Source organism: Pygocentrus nattereri, chromosome 21 (genome assembly GCF_015220715.1).
Source record: "Pygocentrus nattereri isolate fPygNat1 chromosome 21, fPygNat1.pri, whole genome shotgun sequence".
NCBI lineage: Eukaryota > Metazoa > Chordata > Actinopteri > Characiformes > Serrasalmidae > Pygocentrus > Pygocentrus nattereri.
The window spans coordinates 33,324,108-33,341,027 of NC_051231.1; the positions used below are offsets into that span (position 1 = coordinate 33,324,108).

General features: G+C 38.2%; 1 protein-coding gene across 1 annotated transcript; it reads right to left on the bottom strand.

Moving 5' to 3' along the window:
* Window positions 1-5,241: 5,241 nt before the first annotated feature.
* LOC108443910 (myosin heavy chain, fast skeletal muscle) lies at window positions 5,242-16,454 on the bottom strand. Its single transcript, XM_017724809.2, has 40 exons — window positions 16,427-16,454; window positions 15,542-15,754; window positions 15,298-15,441; window positions 15,012-15,168; window positions 14,639-14,666; window positions 14,390-14,501; window positions 14,174-14,266; window positions 13,986-14,049; window positions 13,797-13,895; window positions 13,523-13,626; window positions 13,293-13,431; window positions 13,091-13,209; window positions 12,855-13,004; window positions 12,589-12,759; window positions 12,207-12,513; window positions 11,913-11,983; window positions 11,731-11,818; window positions 11,534-11,651; window positions 11,232-11,355; window positions 11,008-11,144; window positions 10,677-10,932; window positions 10,355-10,597; window positions 10,075-10,251; window positions 9,834-9,979; window positions 9,658-9,748; window positions 9,146-9,535; window positions 8,918-9,044; window positions 8,692-8,810; window positions 8,361-8,557; window positions 8,086-8,269; window positions 7,832-7,997; window positions 7,616-7,740; window positions 7,198-7,506; window positions 6,898-7,101; window positions 6,684-6,809; window positions 6,424-6,594; window positions 6,238-6,342; window positions 6,039-6,134; window positions 5,671-5,802; window positions 5,242-5,354 (listed from the first exon to the last, which is right to left on the bottom strand). Exons 2-40 carry the CDS (start codon window positions 15,740-15,742, stop codon window positions 5,337-5,339), a joined length of 5,808 nt encoding a protein of 1,935 aa, XP_017580298.1. The 5' UTR covers window positions 15,743-15,754; window positions 16,427-16,454; the 3' UTR covers window positions 5,242-5,336.
* Between the last annotated feature and the right edge of the window lie 466 nt (window positions 16,455-16,920).

Sequence of the window (16,920 nt, forward strand, 5' to 3'; positions counted from 1 at the left end):
TGGATAATAATTACTTACCCATAAGCCACTGGTCACAGGCAACAACAGAAAATGCAAAATTACAAAGTCATGTTTTGTGATTAAAACAGGACCAAACGTAACTTAACTGTTACGTAACTGTAAATTACAAAAATATTTTTCTTACTAAACCTAGACACTTTTTGCAATGATCAGGTCTAAGACTACAGTATGTAAATTCATTAAACATCTCTCAATCTTATAGTTTTTGAAAAGTAAATATTGTGATATGTCATGTGTCATTAAAATCATTTGATTACACCATCATTAGATTTTTCCACATTTCTCATAAGTAATTGTAAATATGTCCCTGTAAATTCTTGAAAGTTTGACCACAGGTTTGTTTTCAGCTGTGTCACTATTTATTTGAATTTTGATTGATTTAAATGTGTTTATCAAGTAAATGAGCTATATTCTAAATGCTATTGATGATAAACAGCCCTATAATACATTTCACACAGTGAAGCAAATTTTATCAGCTGGTGTCACCAGCATCTGATTTGGTGGCCACCTGGTGTGTGTGTGTGTGTGTGTGTGTGTGTGTGTGTGTGTGTTTGGGGGGGGGTGTTGGTGTGAGTAGGAATGGAGGGCAGGGGGATTGAGGGATGGTTAATTGTCCTTCATAAGAGTTTATTTTATAATTAAAATAAGGAAAAGAAAGAACAAAGAGCAATGTTTAATGTACAAATGAGCTAAATAGTATATAAGTGCAAAGCTGAATTAAATGCAGTTAATAATGTTTCAGTGTTGTCGGAATAAAAATCTTCCCCCCCCAAATTTTTTTTTTTTTTTCAAATTTTTCAGTTTTTGACAATTTGAAAATGCCTGTTTCACTTTATATTGTGTGTAAATTTCATGATGGACCAAAATGAACAGACCAAATCTGGTTCCGTTGATTTACATGAGTGTATGTAAATATGAGGTTTTCTTCCGACAACAGCGATTTACACATTTTTAATAAAACCATTTTCGCAAGTTTCACACAAAGTAAAAATATTTAGCAATTAACAAAGTTTACTGCTGCAGTCGAACAGTTCACACACTTCTAAGACACCAGCACAGATGTAAAGAGTTATGATTTAGTGACCAAAAATCAGTCCAAAAATGATGACAGGAGGCAGACAAATAAGGTTTGAGTGTGAGAATCCAGCCAACCATGAGCTGCTTCACTGTAGCCTCAATTATTTGTAAATTCAAAAATGAAATTACATAGAACACATTTAATCTGTCTTCCAGAACCTCCAATTAAATGAACTGAATTTAGGGAACACTCTATAAATTTAGATTATTGTAGCTTACAGTGATGACCCTTTTCTATTTTGCTTAGAATTGAGAGATGTCCTTATCCATATCTTTTTTTTCAAGAAGTAGCTTCTTATTTGAAGCAAGTATCAGCTATACAAAAAACTGGAGTCTTTATGTTCATCAGACTCTCAGTGTATTATAATTTAAAGCTAGTATTACTGGTGTGATCTTTAATGATCTATCAATATAATGCAAACTCCATTTGTTTCATCTGCTTCCTATTCATACACACATGTATACTCACATGCGTTTACCCCAAGGTGACTTTTTATGCTAATGTAGCAAACCTTAATAGCCACTCTATTTATTTTTTATTTTATTTGGCCTAAACTGACTAAAAGGCAAGATTTGTAGTGGCCTCATGTAGCACCCACTGATAAAATGTAAGGCAGACAGGGTTGGCTTCAGTTCTAATGCATTATGGATGCAAATTTTGACACTTAATTTAGCTAACTATATTGCCTAGTGAAACACTATATGCCCAAAAGTATACGGACACCCCTCTTAGTTATTGAACTCGGGCGTTTTAGCCAGACTCATTACTAACACCTTGCACAAACATTGGCGCTGGGTAACTGAAGAGCTCAGTAACTTTAAATGTGGCACCATCATAGGCAACATCAGCACAAGAACTGTGCGTTGAGACGTTCATGAAATGGGTTTCCATGGCAAAGCAGTGGCACACAAGATGTCATAAAACAAGCTCATAAAAGTATGTAGTGCATAAGAGAACTTGCATCCAAGAGTTCCCCACTGGCATTTCAACCACTGATATTTGGATTTGCGCTAACATTTTCCCCACTAATATTCTGAATGCTTTGGCTCAGTGAATAGACTTTATTTTAAGTTGCACAAGATTTTGCTTCGTGCTTCAGGTACCGGAAGTGTAGATGGAATGGATTCTGCTAAATATCAGCAAATTCTGAAAGATAATTTGGCAGTCAGGAAACTGACACTGAAAAGAGGATGGCTTCTACATCAGGACAGTGATCTAAAACACACCTCAAAATCAAGGGCTGCTCTCTTCATGCAACTATATATATTAATGTAGCAATAGGGAGACAAAATCACTTATTCACACTTCTAAACTGTGTAGACATAGTTTGCAATGCTGATAAGGATAAAGTGAGAAAAAGAGGATATGAGGATACAGATCAGGAAAATGGTTATGGGTTCAAGAGGTCAAACAGTAGCAGCAAATTCTAACTTGGTTAGAACTTCATGTCAACAACAGTAGACATGTTTAGTTGGATATATACAGCTGGGCTACCATGTTAACGTTGGAGGCAGAGAAGCTTTATAGGTATGAGAGGCCTGGGCCTGTATTCATGAAGCTCTTTATGGTATGATTGCTGACCTAGGATCTGTTTGTCTTAGTAGGTAACTAAACTGAACTTAAATCTGCACTCCTACTGAAAGAAGCAATCAGTGATGGTTTTGACTGTTCATACTGAAGTCATTTGACTTGCTACTTAATGTCAGTGGTTTAATTTACAGGAAACTGTATGAAATAGACCACTTCGTCTTTTTAAACTGACGTTTTCATTTAAAGCCATTGATATGAAATTACTAAAGAGAACAGTTATGTCATTTATGTACTGTTGCAGGGGTCTTGCATATGACACACAGGGTCAGATCAAATACAGTAGCTTAAGTGCCTTATTGTTTGGAGTGAAAATTATATGACAATTTTCCATTATTTGAAGAAATGTGTAGTCTCATTTGTTAAACTGTAGTGGCAGAATAACATAAACAGTACACATTTGTCAGTGTTTGTGCTTTTGAGAATTGAAATGGAAGGAACTAATTGAGTTAGTACTAATTGAATGTTTATAAATGCTTTATATGTTTTCTGAAAGTGGTAAAGTTAATACATTGTAGTATATTTTCATGGTCCAAAAGAAAAACATCTTTTTTTTTTTTTCATTTTTATACTGTTACATTGTGTCAAAATTTCATGATGAATGGATCGATAGAAATAGAAACTTCCTTGGGGGAAAAAATCTAATTACATTGACTTACATTAAAAGTTAAGAAAATTTTTGCCTTTTTGAGTGACAGTAACGTTTTGGAAATACTTCTTTGGACATTGACAATATTAAGGTCCACATTTTATAGGAATTTCTTATAATTTTTATTTTAGAAATGAACATTTTTAGCAGCTTTCCTCCCAAGTAGCTTGGCCTACTTGACACTGAGTGTAAATTCAGCAACATGAGCAGGGTCCTGTCAGCTTCAGGCTTCAAATTTAGCAGTAACCTGCTAGTAAAGTGGCCTGGTTGGGTCAGGTCAGGTCAGGATTCAGCTTCAACTTGTGAGTGTGATCTGAGGGAAAACTATTCAAAGAAAAATGTCCTCATGAAGATAAACATTCTTCTTAAAAGGACAATAGAGTTACGGGCACTTTTCCAGTACCAATACAGATCTAATGTTTATTTAGCTTAAAAGCTTATTCTTTAAATTTAGCTATTTTTAAGCATGTTACTCTAAATGAACATCTAAAAGTAGGCTATCATGCTCAAACTACTCAAAGACGGCTACCCCACAGGAAGACATAGTAATCTAACGTCACATCACATAGTATGAGTGCATGCTATGAGTGAATGGGTGTGTCAAGATAAAGGACTTGTTACAGGATGGAATTGCATCTATTCCTTTTTTCTCTGATATGCTATGCAGCATTTTATGATTATAACAGCCCAATACTGATACCTATCAGTACAGATATGCCATCTTTAATTAGGACCATTGTTTAAGTGCTTTGATATTTGTATTTTCATGAAATATGAACAGCAACAGAGTGCAAATTTCACATCTGTTAAAGCAGTAAAACCAGTCCAATTTTGGTATGTCTGTCGTATGTGTATAGTGTGATACTCTCTGAACTTCTGTGGCTTGTTTTTTGGACTACATTCTAAAGATTTTATGTTATCCATGGTGGATCGCTTAGGACAGTGGTTCTGAAAACGAACCTCAAGGGCCTTCAGACGGTCCACATTTTTATATTTTTACCAACTGGCAATGTATAGAGTTAGAGCAAAAATATGAACTGCCTGGGAATCTTTGAGGACCAGTTTGACAACCACTGTTCTAGAGGTTAAACACATACACAGGTTTTTTAGGTTTTATACTGTTATTTTATTATTCAGTATGATTTTCTGTATTTTATGGGTTAAAATTGTCTTGATTCTACAAATATCAATTTGTCACCGCTGTGATCATGGCACAAGTAGAGTGCAGTGGGGAGAAATAGCTTCAAGGAAAGATCTTAATTGGATCTAGATTAAAGACATAAATTTAGTAGACAACATAGATTGTTAGGACAGTGTTACGCTCACATTTTTTAACAGCTCTGTTGCTTAAATGCAGTTCAGATGTTGCCCCCTTAAGTAAAGATTTTAAGCCTGTCTGCATATTATTGGAGCTGGTAGCATGTTTGCTGTCCACCCAGCTTGTTGGTTTACATTAGTGAGGTCAGAATATGCTTTAATTAACCAAAAAAGAGCCTGTTAACTTCAGCAAGAGTTTTGGCAGAATTAGTCACTAACGCAAAAATGTAGTTTTAGTGATATGTATGTAACATTACACTGTTGTTGAAGTCCATCATAAATGCACACATGTGAAATTATGAATATGAAAGTATGAAGGTGAGAATACTGCAACAATGTGATGATAGCACGCTGACTGCAGTGGTCATTTCACTGTTATTTCACCTTTAGGAAAGTGAAGTGCCTTTTAGATAAAAACATTATTTATATCAAGCACAACAGAAAAAATGCAGTTTATGGTTTGAAAGGCAGTTAAAGCATATATAGCATCACCAGTTCACCAAGGTAAAGTTGCCTTGTGTCACAGTACTTATTGCAAGTAGTGAATGGGACTAAAATGGAGAAATGAAATACTCAGAAAATTACCAAATTATTTGCAGCCATGTTTATTCTACTTTATTAGAACATTTCACAAGTAATTCATATTATATGACTACTCGCTACTTTGTCAGAGCTGGATTTCCATCATTCGGCATCCTTGCCCTTGGAAGAAGCAACAGAAAAGATCAAGTAAGTTGAAGCTCAGAACTTGAAGGGTATGAAACAGTGTGTATCAAGGCCTGCATTGTCAAGATTCTCAAAAACAAAGCCTCTATTTTCTCAAGTTTATCAAATATAATGTTTATATCAGTGGTGTCCCAGAGTGGTCCTGGTGATCAACTGCCCTTGAGAGATTAACTTGTTAAAAGAGCCTGTACATCACCAGTGCCAGACTTAGAACCGTAGACCGTAGAACATGTCTCATCTTTTACAATTAAACAATGCATTAAGTATTCCAATTAAATACACTTCAAATGACCTTTCCAGCTTCTCTGCTCCTGGCTCTTAGCTTGTTGACCTGGGACTCAGCAATGTCAGCACGCTCCTGAGCTTCCTCCAGCTCATGTTGCACTTTCCTGAACCTGGACAGATGAGTATTCGCTTGCTCCTCCTGTAAGAGAATGATTTTTAAACTATTTACTTATTTATTTATTTTTTGTCTGTCGTTTGTTTGTTATCACTAGATCACATATGACTAGTAAGTCAATACATCTACTTGGTACATATACTCTTCTTTATAATGGATTTGTTCTTCTTTTTTATTGCAACTTTGGCCTCCACCACACTATTTCTTTACTCTACTCCAGTACTACTTCTGCGATACTTGATTATGTGTAAGCAACTTACAGCTTCCTCAGCCTGTCTCTTGTAAGCCTTCACTTTCAGCTGCAGCTTGTCCACCAGATCCTGCAGTCTGTTTACATTCTTCTTATCCTCCTCGGTCTGTGGGTTTAAACGTGAATAGTGATTGAGTTGAATTTCAGATTTATTTGTTAGGTAAATCCAAACATTTAGTAAGCATGTAAGATACCATATGTGTTGCTACCTGATAGGTGAGCTCCTTCACTCTCCTCTCGTATTTGCGGACTCCTTTAACAGCATCAGCACTACGTCTCTGCTCAGCTTCAACTTCAGCCTCCAGCTCATGTACCTGTAACATAGGTTTGATTTCTGAAATGCGAATTCGTACAGAAGAAAACTGGCTAAGATGATCTTTGATTTAATAGCTTACCCTAGCTTCCAGTTTCTGGAGTTGCTTCTTTCCACCCTTCATGGCAAGATTCTCAGCCTCATCCAGGCGATGCTGCAAGTCTTTGACTGTAACTTCAAGGTTCTTCTTCATCCTTTCCAGGTGAGCACTGGTGTCTTGCTCCTTTTTCAGCTCCTCTGCCATCATGGCAGCCTGAAATGACATGGAAAATATGGATTTAATTCATGATCTCTGAGAAGGCTTGACCGCTTAATTTAGGTTACCAGGAGTAAGATGCTTACATCTGTGATGGCCTTCTTTGCCTTTTCTTCTGCATTACGTGCTTCTTGGAGTGTGTCATCTACCTCGCTTTGGATTTGAACAAAATCAGCCTCAAGCTTCTTTTTAGTGTTGATAAGGCTAGTATTCTAGAGGAAACATTGTTAATTATTACAATTTGAATTAGTCATCTGAATTATTCATTTACATTAATTTCTTTTTTTTATTTATTCATACTTGAGAGTGCAGTAGAGCCACACGCTCGCTGGCATCAACCAGCTCTTGTTCAGCCACTTTGCGGCCTCTCTCTGTCTGTTCTAGCGCAGCCCTCAGCTCCTCAATCTCTGCCAGCATCAGGGTATTCCTCCGTTCCACCATGGCAACTTGCTCTTTCATGTCTTCTTGTCCTCTGAGAGCATCATCAAGGTGCAGTTGTGCATCCTGTGGTGATTTTAGAGAGCCATCATCTGTGTTACTTGATATGACACAAAAAGGTACAGTAGGTAACACAATGAAAAATTGCACAATTATCATTACCTTGAGCTGTCCTTGTACATTTCTAAGCTGTTTCTGAGCCTCAGCAGACTGACGGTTTGCATGGCTCAGCTGAATCTCCATCTCATTGAGATCTCCCTCCATTTTCTTCTTGACTCTCAGAGCATCATTTCTGCTCCGGACCTCAGCATCAAGGGTGCTTTGCATTGAGTCAATCACTCTTTGACTGTTTCTTTTGATTTGCTCAATTTCCTCATCCTTTTCAGCAAGTCTCCGGTCTACTTCACTTTTCAATTGGGTAAGCTCCAGTTGAACCCGAAGAATCTTGGACTCCTCATGTTCTAGTGTTCCCTAAAGGATCGTAAAGATAATGTGCTCTTTTTAATATGCTATATATGCAGTATGTTGTACTGTTGTAGGGGAAATGGGTGGTTTTGAGAATAAATATCCTTTTTGGTACCTCAGCCTCTTCAAGAGCAGTCTGGATCTCTGACTTCTCGGTCTCCACAGTTTTTTTTGCCTTTTCTAGCTCATGAATAGTCTTTCCAGTTTCACCAAGTTGTTCACTTAAATCAGAGATCTCCTCTGTGGAATGGAAAGCAATGATTTGCATGCAGGTTGGATATTTGCACATAGGTTAAAAAAAGAAAGGTAAGCATGTTTTAATAACACATACGTTGAAGATTCTTGTTCTCTCTCTTTAAGGTCTCCAGCTGGTCAAGAGCTTCTTCATAGGAGTTCTTCATCTTGAAGAGTTCAGTGCTGAGAGAGCGAGCCTCTTTCTGAGCTCCCTCCAGCTCAGCCTGACCTTCTTCATATTTCTGCTTCCATTCTGCTAAAACCTTAAGATCACAGCATATAAAATATGCATTCATGCTTTTTATGTATATCTGTTTTGGGTAAGGGAAATACTAATAAAAAAAAAATTACCTTGTCAAAGTTCCTTTGTTTCTTATCAAGGTTGGCGGCCAATGCATTAGCTCTTTCTACATCGATCATGAGGTCCTCCACTTCACCCTGTAGCCTCTGTTTTGTCTTCTCCAGAGAGGCACACTTGGAGTTCACAGCTTCAATGGATTCCTCAGCCTCTTGTAGACGCTGGGCAAGCTTTTTCCTTTTAATAGTGATGGTGCATATGTCATTGTAATGTAGTTGACGAAGTTTTTGTGCTGAAACAGCTGTTTGTGGATTTATGTTAGACTTACTTGGCCTCCTCAAGCTCCTCAGTACGCTGAATTGCATCAGTTTCATATTTGGTTCTCCACTGAGCCACCTCACTGTTGGCCTTGGACATTCCACGCTGCAGCTCAGCCTTGGCCTCCTGCTCTTCCTCAAACTGCTCTCTGAGTAGATCACAGTCATGACGAGCTGACTGGACAGCATGGGCCAGGGCATTCTTGGCCTAAAGGTTATTTGAATGACATACATTTCATGCCATGTATCTCACATAAGTTTCACAATTTTGTCATTTACAAGTTTACAGTATTATACAAATTGAAGCGTAGTGTATCGTGTTAATAGCTGATTGATACACACCTTCACCTCCTCTTCAGTATGTCTCTTGAGCTCCTCAATCTGCTGGGTATAGGCCTGCTTGCCTCTTGTCAGCTGAGAAACAAGTGCCTCTTTTTCTTCTAGTTGCCTTCCAAACTCACCTTTTATCAAAAAATATTGCCAGTATGGACATGACTTTATTTTACAGTCTTGTTCTTTATTGTATATGTGTGCACTGTTTCTTTAGAGTAGCATTTTTTGTACCCACCATTTTCAGTTTGAAGCCGTGCTTTTTGGGTGTTTAGGTCATTAAGTTGGCGAGCTTGTTCTTCATTCTTTGTTCTCAGCTCACTTACTTGGTCCTCTAATGTACGGCACATCTTTTCGAGATTAGCCTAAAAGGTTGAATAGACAAAATATATTTTACTTGACTTGTGTCACTTTCATGTGGTCATGTTTTATTTCTTTTTTTGGAGAATTTATTTAAAGAACTTGCCTTGGATTTTGCCACAGCCTCCATGTTACTGGACAGGTCATCTATCTCCATCTTGTATTCACTCTTCTCCTTCTCCAGCTTCTGTTTGACCCTCTGAAGGTTGTCGATCTGCTCTCCAAGCTCAGCAACACTGTCAGCTTGTTTCTTGCGGAGGGCAGCAGCTGTGGCTTCATGCTGCAGAGTGGACTCTTCCAGATCACGCCGCAGCTTCTGGAACTCTGCTTCACGCTTCTTGTTCATCTCTATCTGAGCAGCTGTGGCTCCACCAGCCTCCTCAAGCCTCTCACTGATCTCTTCAAGTTCCCTGGAGAGATCAGCTCTCTGCTTCTCAACTTTAGCGCGCGCTGCACGCTCAGCCTCAATTTCCTCTTCAAGCTCTTCAATGCGGGCCTACAAAAATGTCAATGTTTTGTAAGTTTCAGTGTTTTGTAACTCTCTTATTGTTAGCTGCTGTAACTTAAATTCCCTGGCATACCTTTAAGATTCTGTGTTTGCCGAGTCTTGCAGCTCACCTGAAGTTCCTTGATCTTCTTTTGTAGTTGAGCACCCAAGGATTGTTCATCCTCTATTTTGCTTAGAAGCTGACTTATTTCAAAGTCCCTCCTGTGAATGAGGAAATGACCATTTATTGATGTGTAATGAAAACAGCACAGAAAATTCAAATCTTAATTTGTAAGAATGCTCTCACTTTTTGAGCTTCTCCTCTGACTGCTGTTTATCATTTTCCAGGTCCATAATAGACTCCTGGGCTAGCTTCAGATCCCCTTCAAGCTTCCTCTTGGCTCTCTCAAGGTCCATACGGAGCTTTTTCTCTTGTTCTAAGGAACCTTCTAACTAAAGCATTTATAGATAGATAGAAAATAGATAGCATTTTATGTGAGCATATTAGATTAAGGCAGTACAGAAAATTTGTACTTTTATTTTCTTACATCATCAACTTGTTGTTCCAGTTTGGTTTTAGCTTTTGTTAAACTGTTGACTTTGTCTTCCTCTGCCTGGAGATCATCAAGAGTCTGTTGGTGTGCCTCTTGGAGGGCTTTCTTTTCTTTGGTTAACTTAGCAATGGTCTCGTCTTGTGAAGTCATCTCTTCAGTAAGGTTTTTCACCTAAAGAGATGATGTATTAATTACTTTTCATATTCTCATTTTAGATCATGTATAAATACTGAAATATCTCTAAAGTAGTAAAGCACAGTCATAAAATCTTAACCTTGTTTTCAGTGGCATGTTTCTCCTTCTCAACTTTAGCCAGGGTGAGCTCCAAATCATCAATATCCTTCTTCAGCTCAGAGCACTCATCCTCTAGTTTCCTCTTCTTGGCGGTCAGCTCTGCATTGATTTCCTCCTCATCCTCCAGTCTCTCGGTTGTCTCTTTGAGTTTGGCCTCAAGCTGGATCTTGCTCTTAATGAGGCCCTCACACCTTTCCTCAGCATCTGAGAGGTTCTCTGATTCCTGTTGATTTTAATTTTAAATAGCATTAATTGTTTTCCAAAATTCAATATAATTGCCCAGCTTGACTTTAAATACTTACAGCTGCTACTTGCAGTTGCAGATCATTTTTTTCCTGAAGAAGTGACACCATCTTCTCCTCAAGCTCTTTCTTTTTGGCCAGTGCTTTTGCCAGATCTTCCTTCGTTTTCTCAAAGTTCTCTTTCATGGCAGCCATTTCTTTCTCTGTCTCTGCACTCTTCAGAAGAGGCTTGATCTTGAAGTACAGCTTCATCCATGGCCAGTGTTTCACATTCATGAATGAACGGATGTTGTATTGAATAGTGAAGATAGACTCTCTGTCAAAGAAGGAAGCATGTCAGTGTGTTGTATCATGAAACACAAAATCAGTTTCTGGCCGGAGGGCATCATACCTTCTCTCCATCATCTTGACAAATTCCCTCCTCATAAGGTAGCCACGACACAAAGCTTGAGTCATGGTCACTAACTCGGCTAGTTTCTCATCACGCATCTCTTCCAGGGTACCCAGCAAACCAGCTTTGAAAAACACCTGTAGCAAGAGTTGGTAATTTTGTCAGAATATTAATTTAAATCATTTCTCACAGAATTTTAAGTAAAAAGTTTTTGTTTCACTCACCTTGGTGTGCCCGAACTTGTACTGGGTGTGGTCCACATCAATGGAGCCCAAGAGTTTCTCTGCAGCTTTTTTATTGTCAATGAACTGTCCCTCTGGGATGACACTGGCATTCAGGACTTTGTATCTGGAAATATATGACGTCATTTTTTGCATAAACTTTTGAATGACTTAAAGTTAAAATAATCTCGTTCAGGACTTTGTATCTGTTTTCACAATTGTGATTCAGTTCAAGTGGCGAATTAGTAACTGTAACTATTTTGTAACTGTTTTATATTTTTAAATGTGTAGACTTTGAAATTGACCTTTGCTTGAAGTCACCATAGAGGATTCTGCTGGGGAATCCCTTTCTGCAGATTCTGATACCCTCCAGCACACCATTACACCTCAGCTGGTGGATAACTAGGAAATTCTCCATCAAGCCTAGAATGAAAGAATTTGAGTTTTTATGGGGACATTTTTAACATTCACAGATAGCTGATTCTACACAGATCATGCTTACCTGGAGTCTTAGATTCATTGGGAATCAAGCAACGGACAAAGTGAGGATGAGTGCTCCTCAAATTGGTCATCAATTTTCCCAAGTTTTCCTGTGTAGTAGTACATGATTGATATTCAAGTTTATTCACAGTACCCATTTTGTATATACTCTTTCCACAATCTTCTGTGAAGATTTTCTATTACCCTAAACAGAGCAGACACTGTCTGGAAGGAGCCACCCTTCTTTTTCCCTCCTTTTTTTCCACCACCGCTCTCTGCAGTTTTGTAGATGTGACAAAATTAGCGTTAACCTCACGTGCACCAGGACTGACATATTTTAGCAGTTGTTGACAAAAAAATACAGTAGTACTTTTTTTTTCTTGCACTGTGAGATGGTCTTATATAATTAGGCTTACATTCCTTTTAAATGATCTGTGAGTACCAGCCTGGATCCATAGCTGATCAAACTAAAATTAATTAGATTAAGGTTTGTAATACCTTCTGAAGATGCGTGGGCTGCATACAGGAATGCCAGAAGTTTGTTTGCTGACTTCTGGTACAGCTGCACAACAGAGTCATTCAGGGGGTCTTTGTTCTTGTCCAGCCAGCCAACAATGTTGTAATCTACAGTGCCAGCATAGTGTACAAGAGAGAAGTGGGCCTCTGCTTTGCCCTTAGCAGGCTTTGGCTTCTGGAAAGCATTACTTTTGCCAAGATGCTGGTCATGTAGCTTGTTCTTGAAGGATGTGTCTGTTGCCTTGGGGAACATACACTCCTCTTCAAGGATGGAGAAGATGCCCATTGGCTAATGGAGGAGAAAGGATGTTTTAGACAAAATTGACACAAATGCCTTTGTTGGCAAGACTAGCTTGAATCTCACCTTCTCAATAAGCTCAATGCAGGCAGCCAGGTCCATACCAAAGTCAATGAACTCCCATTCAATCCCTTCTTTCTTGTACTCCTCTTGTTCCAGCACAAACATGTGGTGGTTGAAGAACTGTTGCAGTTTCTCATTTGTGAAGTTGATGCACAGCTGCTCCAAGCTGTTGAACTGTATTTCAAAAGAACCATGTTCATAAAATATATTGTTTAATTTATAATTTGTGTCACTTGACTATGACTGAACTATAAATATTTTGTATTTACATCAAAGATCTCAAATCCAGCGATGTCCAGCACACCAATGAAGAACTGCCTTGGCTGCTTTGTATCTAACATCTCATTGATACGAACGACCATCCACAAGAACATTTTCTCGTAGACGGACTTGCAAAGAGCCATAACAGCATTGTTGACCTGATAAAACACATATGAATTGATAGTATTAAAATTGGTGGGGATGTTTTTTTTTCTCTGTAACAAATGTAGTAACAGATAAATACCTGAGGTACAGTCTGGCCTTTGGTCACAAACTCATTACCGACCTTCACTCTGGGGTAGCACAAAGCTTTTAGCATATCAGCTGAGTTCAGGCCCAGAAGGTAGGCGATTTTATCAGCCACTGTGTAAAAAGAAAAAGTTTTTTGGTGAGTTTTTTGTCCCATCAAGATCTGTAGTATGTTCAAACTATGATCTGTTGTGTACCCTCAGTGCCATCAGGCTCAGCCTGCTCCTCTCTCTGCTTCTGCTTGAACTTCATGTTGCCGTGATGCACCACAGCACCAGTCAGTTTGTAGATGCTTATTTTCTCATCAGCAGTGAAGCCAAGGATGTCAATAGCAGTCTGTGTATGGTATAAAGCATTTGAACAACAATCAAAAATCTGAACCAAACATTCAGTGAGTTTATTTTAATGTTATAAAACCTATGCTCACATCTGTGGCGATAAACTCCTCCACGTCATTGATGCTTTTGACTGTAATTTCACCCTGGCTGATCATCGAATAATCGTATGGATTGGTTGTAATAAGCAGTGCCTCTGCAGTTAACAAGAATGACCATTACGAACAATGAAATTAAAATGCAGACTCTGCAGTTATACTCTGCATTCACAGTAAGCACAGCTGTCATTATACAGATCAGTAAAGTCATGTGAAAACCAGAATGTTAGTAAACTGACTTTGAGTCATTTTTGTCATCTAAACTCACCAAGGAGCTCTGGCTTGTGCCCAGTCATGAGCTGGTAGAAGATGTGGTAGCTCCTCTCAGCAGACAATTGGAATGTTACTCTAGACTTTTCCAGCAGATCTATAAATTCAGTGTGTTAATATGATAGTATGCATTAACTATAATTACATAAAAGCTAGACACTGATTTTTGTGGCTTTATGGGTCTTACAGGTTTCAATGTCAGCAGATGCTAGTTTTCCAGAGGTACCAAAATGGATTCTGATGAATTTGCCCTGAAAATAGAAAATCAGCCGTCATATTTTGAACGACCAGTTTGTCCCTTTAGACATGTCTCTAAACTGATGATCAAGAACATTTCCACAGGAAACCTTTAATGTACAAAGGACATGAACTTACAAAACGAGATGAGTTGTCATTCCTCACAGTCTTGGCATTACCATAAGCCTCCAGCAGGGGGTTAGCTGCAATGATTTGGTCCTCCAGAGACCCCTAAATAGGATAGTAGTTATTCAAGAGAGCACTCTGAGCACTTATTCCCTGCAGTGTTAACCCTCTTTGAGGTTGTACAGTACAGCAGGCAACACTTAGTAGTTGTACATACATTTCACTTACCTGCATTTTGCCAGGAACAGGCTCTGTTTTTTTCTGTCCAGACACTGCGATTGTCGCAAAGTACTGGATGACACGCTTTGTGTTCACAGTTTTTCCTGCACCAGATTCGCCACTGGGAATTAATTCAGGAAAAAGTAAGAAACGAATACTAGAGAAAGATATTGTATTTTTTTTTATTCCAATACATTTACTGAGGAAATACATCCCCAAATACACACACCCACTGATTGTTAAACATTTCATACTCACGTGATAAGAATGGATTGGTTCTCCCTGTCTGAAAGATTAATTTAAGTCATAAAGCAAGTAGCCAAAGTTATGTTCAGAAAAGTAAGAGGAAGACTCTACAAAGATGGTATGTGCAATCATGAAATGAATAGAAACAAAAGTAGGTACTGTAATTTTTTTAGGAAATAAATGCCTAATAAGCATAAAATGCAAAACACTAATAATAAAATGAAGGTAATTCATTGGCTAAATAATGAATGTTTCATGTAATTCATTTGAGAATGGATTAGATGGATTTTTGATTATGGAATTAGGAAATCAATTTTATATCTGATTACAGAATTATATTTTTTTCTCAGTGTACAAATTGAGACACGGCAATATACAAACATACCGGTGAGCATGAACTGATATGCGTTATCAGAGATGGAGAAGATGTGGGGTGGGGCTTCAATTCTCTTTTTGCCTCTGTATCCAACCACAACAACTGCATCATATACTGGGAGCCACTTGTAGGGGTTCACAGTGACGCAGAACAACCCTGAGTAGGTCTGCAGGGTCAATGGCCATTATTTTAGGTATTCGTTTAACACTGTAGTTTGTTCTTTAATGGTAACATTTTAATATTGGCAAGTAGATTCATGCAATATTTGTAGCATGTCACATTGTGTAAGACTTACATAGATCATCCATGCTGCGTAACGCTCTTTGAGGTTATACAGCACAGCAGGCTCGTTGAGGTGGGTCATCATGGCCATGTCCTCAATTTTATCAAATTTCGGAGGATTCATGGGAAACACTTCATTCTCCTTGACTGTAATGGTCTGTAGTAAAAAACATGTTAATTTAGTGTAACAAGATCATTAATCATTGCATGAGCCTTGAAATTACTCAGTCGCTGTACTGAGAACCTGGTATACATACTTTCCCACATAAAGTTTTGACAGTGGCTTTGCCACCTTCTCTGCTTTGGAGAACCCCTTTGAGGTACATCTCATTGGGTTCAGACACAAAGTATGCTGTTTTGGCATCAAATGGTTTGTTCTGAGCCTCAATCCTCTCTTTTTCTGGCTTCCGAAGGTAAATGGCCGCCGGGCCGAAACATTCCATCTCACCGTCTCCCATAGTTGCAGTTTACTTTGAGTAAAGAAAAAAAACAAAATGTGAGTATTTTTAGACCAAAGTCAGTGGTGCTTAGAAAATTCTGTAGAAAAGTTGTTAAGAATTATTTTCTCTTTGTAGAACCTTGAATATATGCATCAGAATGTACCTCAGGTTGTTTAAATTCAGTTTGCCTCAAGGAAACAGCTTTGTATTCAGCATACAGTTTTGGAAATGTAGTTTTAGCAGGTGAATTAATCATACTTCACGTGAATAAATATATTAATATATTTATTATATAGACGATGTGATGAGAGAAGGTGCTGATTTCATAGGTCACCAGCTCTCCTGTAGAGTCCTGTTCTAATGCTCTGACACACCCGAAGCAGCTAATTAGAGTCAGTAGAATACCTTAATGAGCTGAATAAGTTGTTATATATAGTTGGAACTAAACTGAACAAAGAGTAAGTCCCTAGTAAGAAGGTTTATCAGTATGTAGATTTGTCAGTGTCAGTACCAAAAGAGTGCAACATTTAGCACCGAATTTGATTGTAGAGAGAGTGGAAAGAGTTAGTATTCCACTGGTGCAGCATTGTGATTACTCGAAAATTTTGTTTTTGCACATAAAAATTAAAGTTTCATGATCGGCCCTTTTTAATTATCTACTGATCTCCAAACAGCTTTGTTATAATAGTTAGAATGGTTCACCTCTCTCCCTGTCCAGAAAGAAAACTCTCTAAATGATGCTGGTTGGAGGTGCTGGAAAGAAAACAGTAACAATGAACGAATAAGTAATAGTTTTAAGTAAATGACATTTTTTTCATTGCTTCTACATTTTTCACAAAAAAAGAAAGCTTCTTATAATTGATACAGTTGTGAAATGCATCATATTTCTCTGAATGCCAAACAGCACTGTAAGCATTCATTGTTACTCACCTTTGTTGGCTGACTGTTGATGCTTGGAGGGGTCTGAGGCAGCTTCTTATATAGACAGATGAATGTTCAGTCAGCACAATTGACTTGCTCTATTTGGGCATGTGTTTTCACTCCGTTTAGGTGTGAATTTTTTTTCACACTTGATGCCTCCACGCCCATCCCTGACAATGACTCTGGGAGTATTATGTCCATATTCGAATCATTTACCTTAAATCAGGCGGCCCTTTAGAAAACACTTTCAAAAACAAGTGATTTTCAGCTCAAAT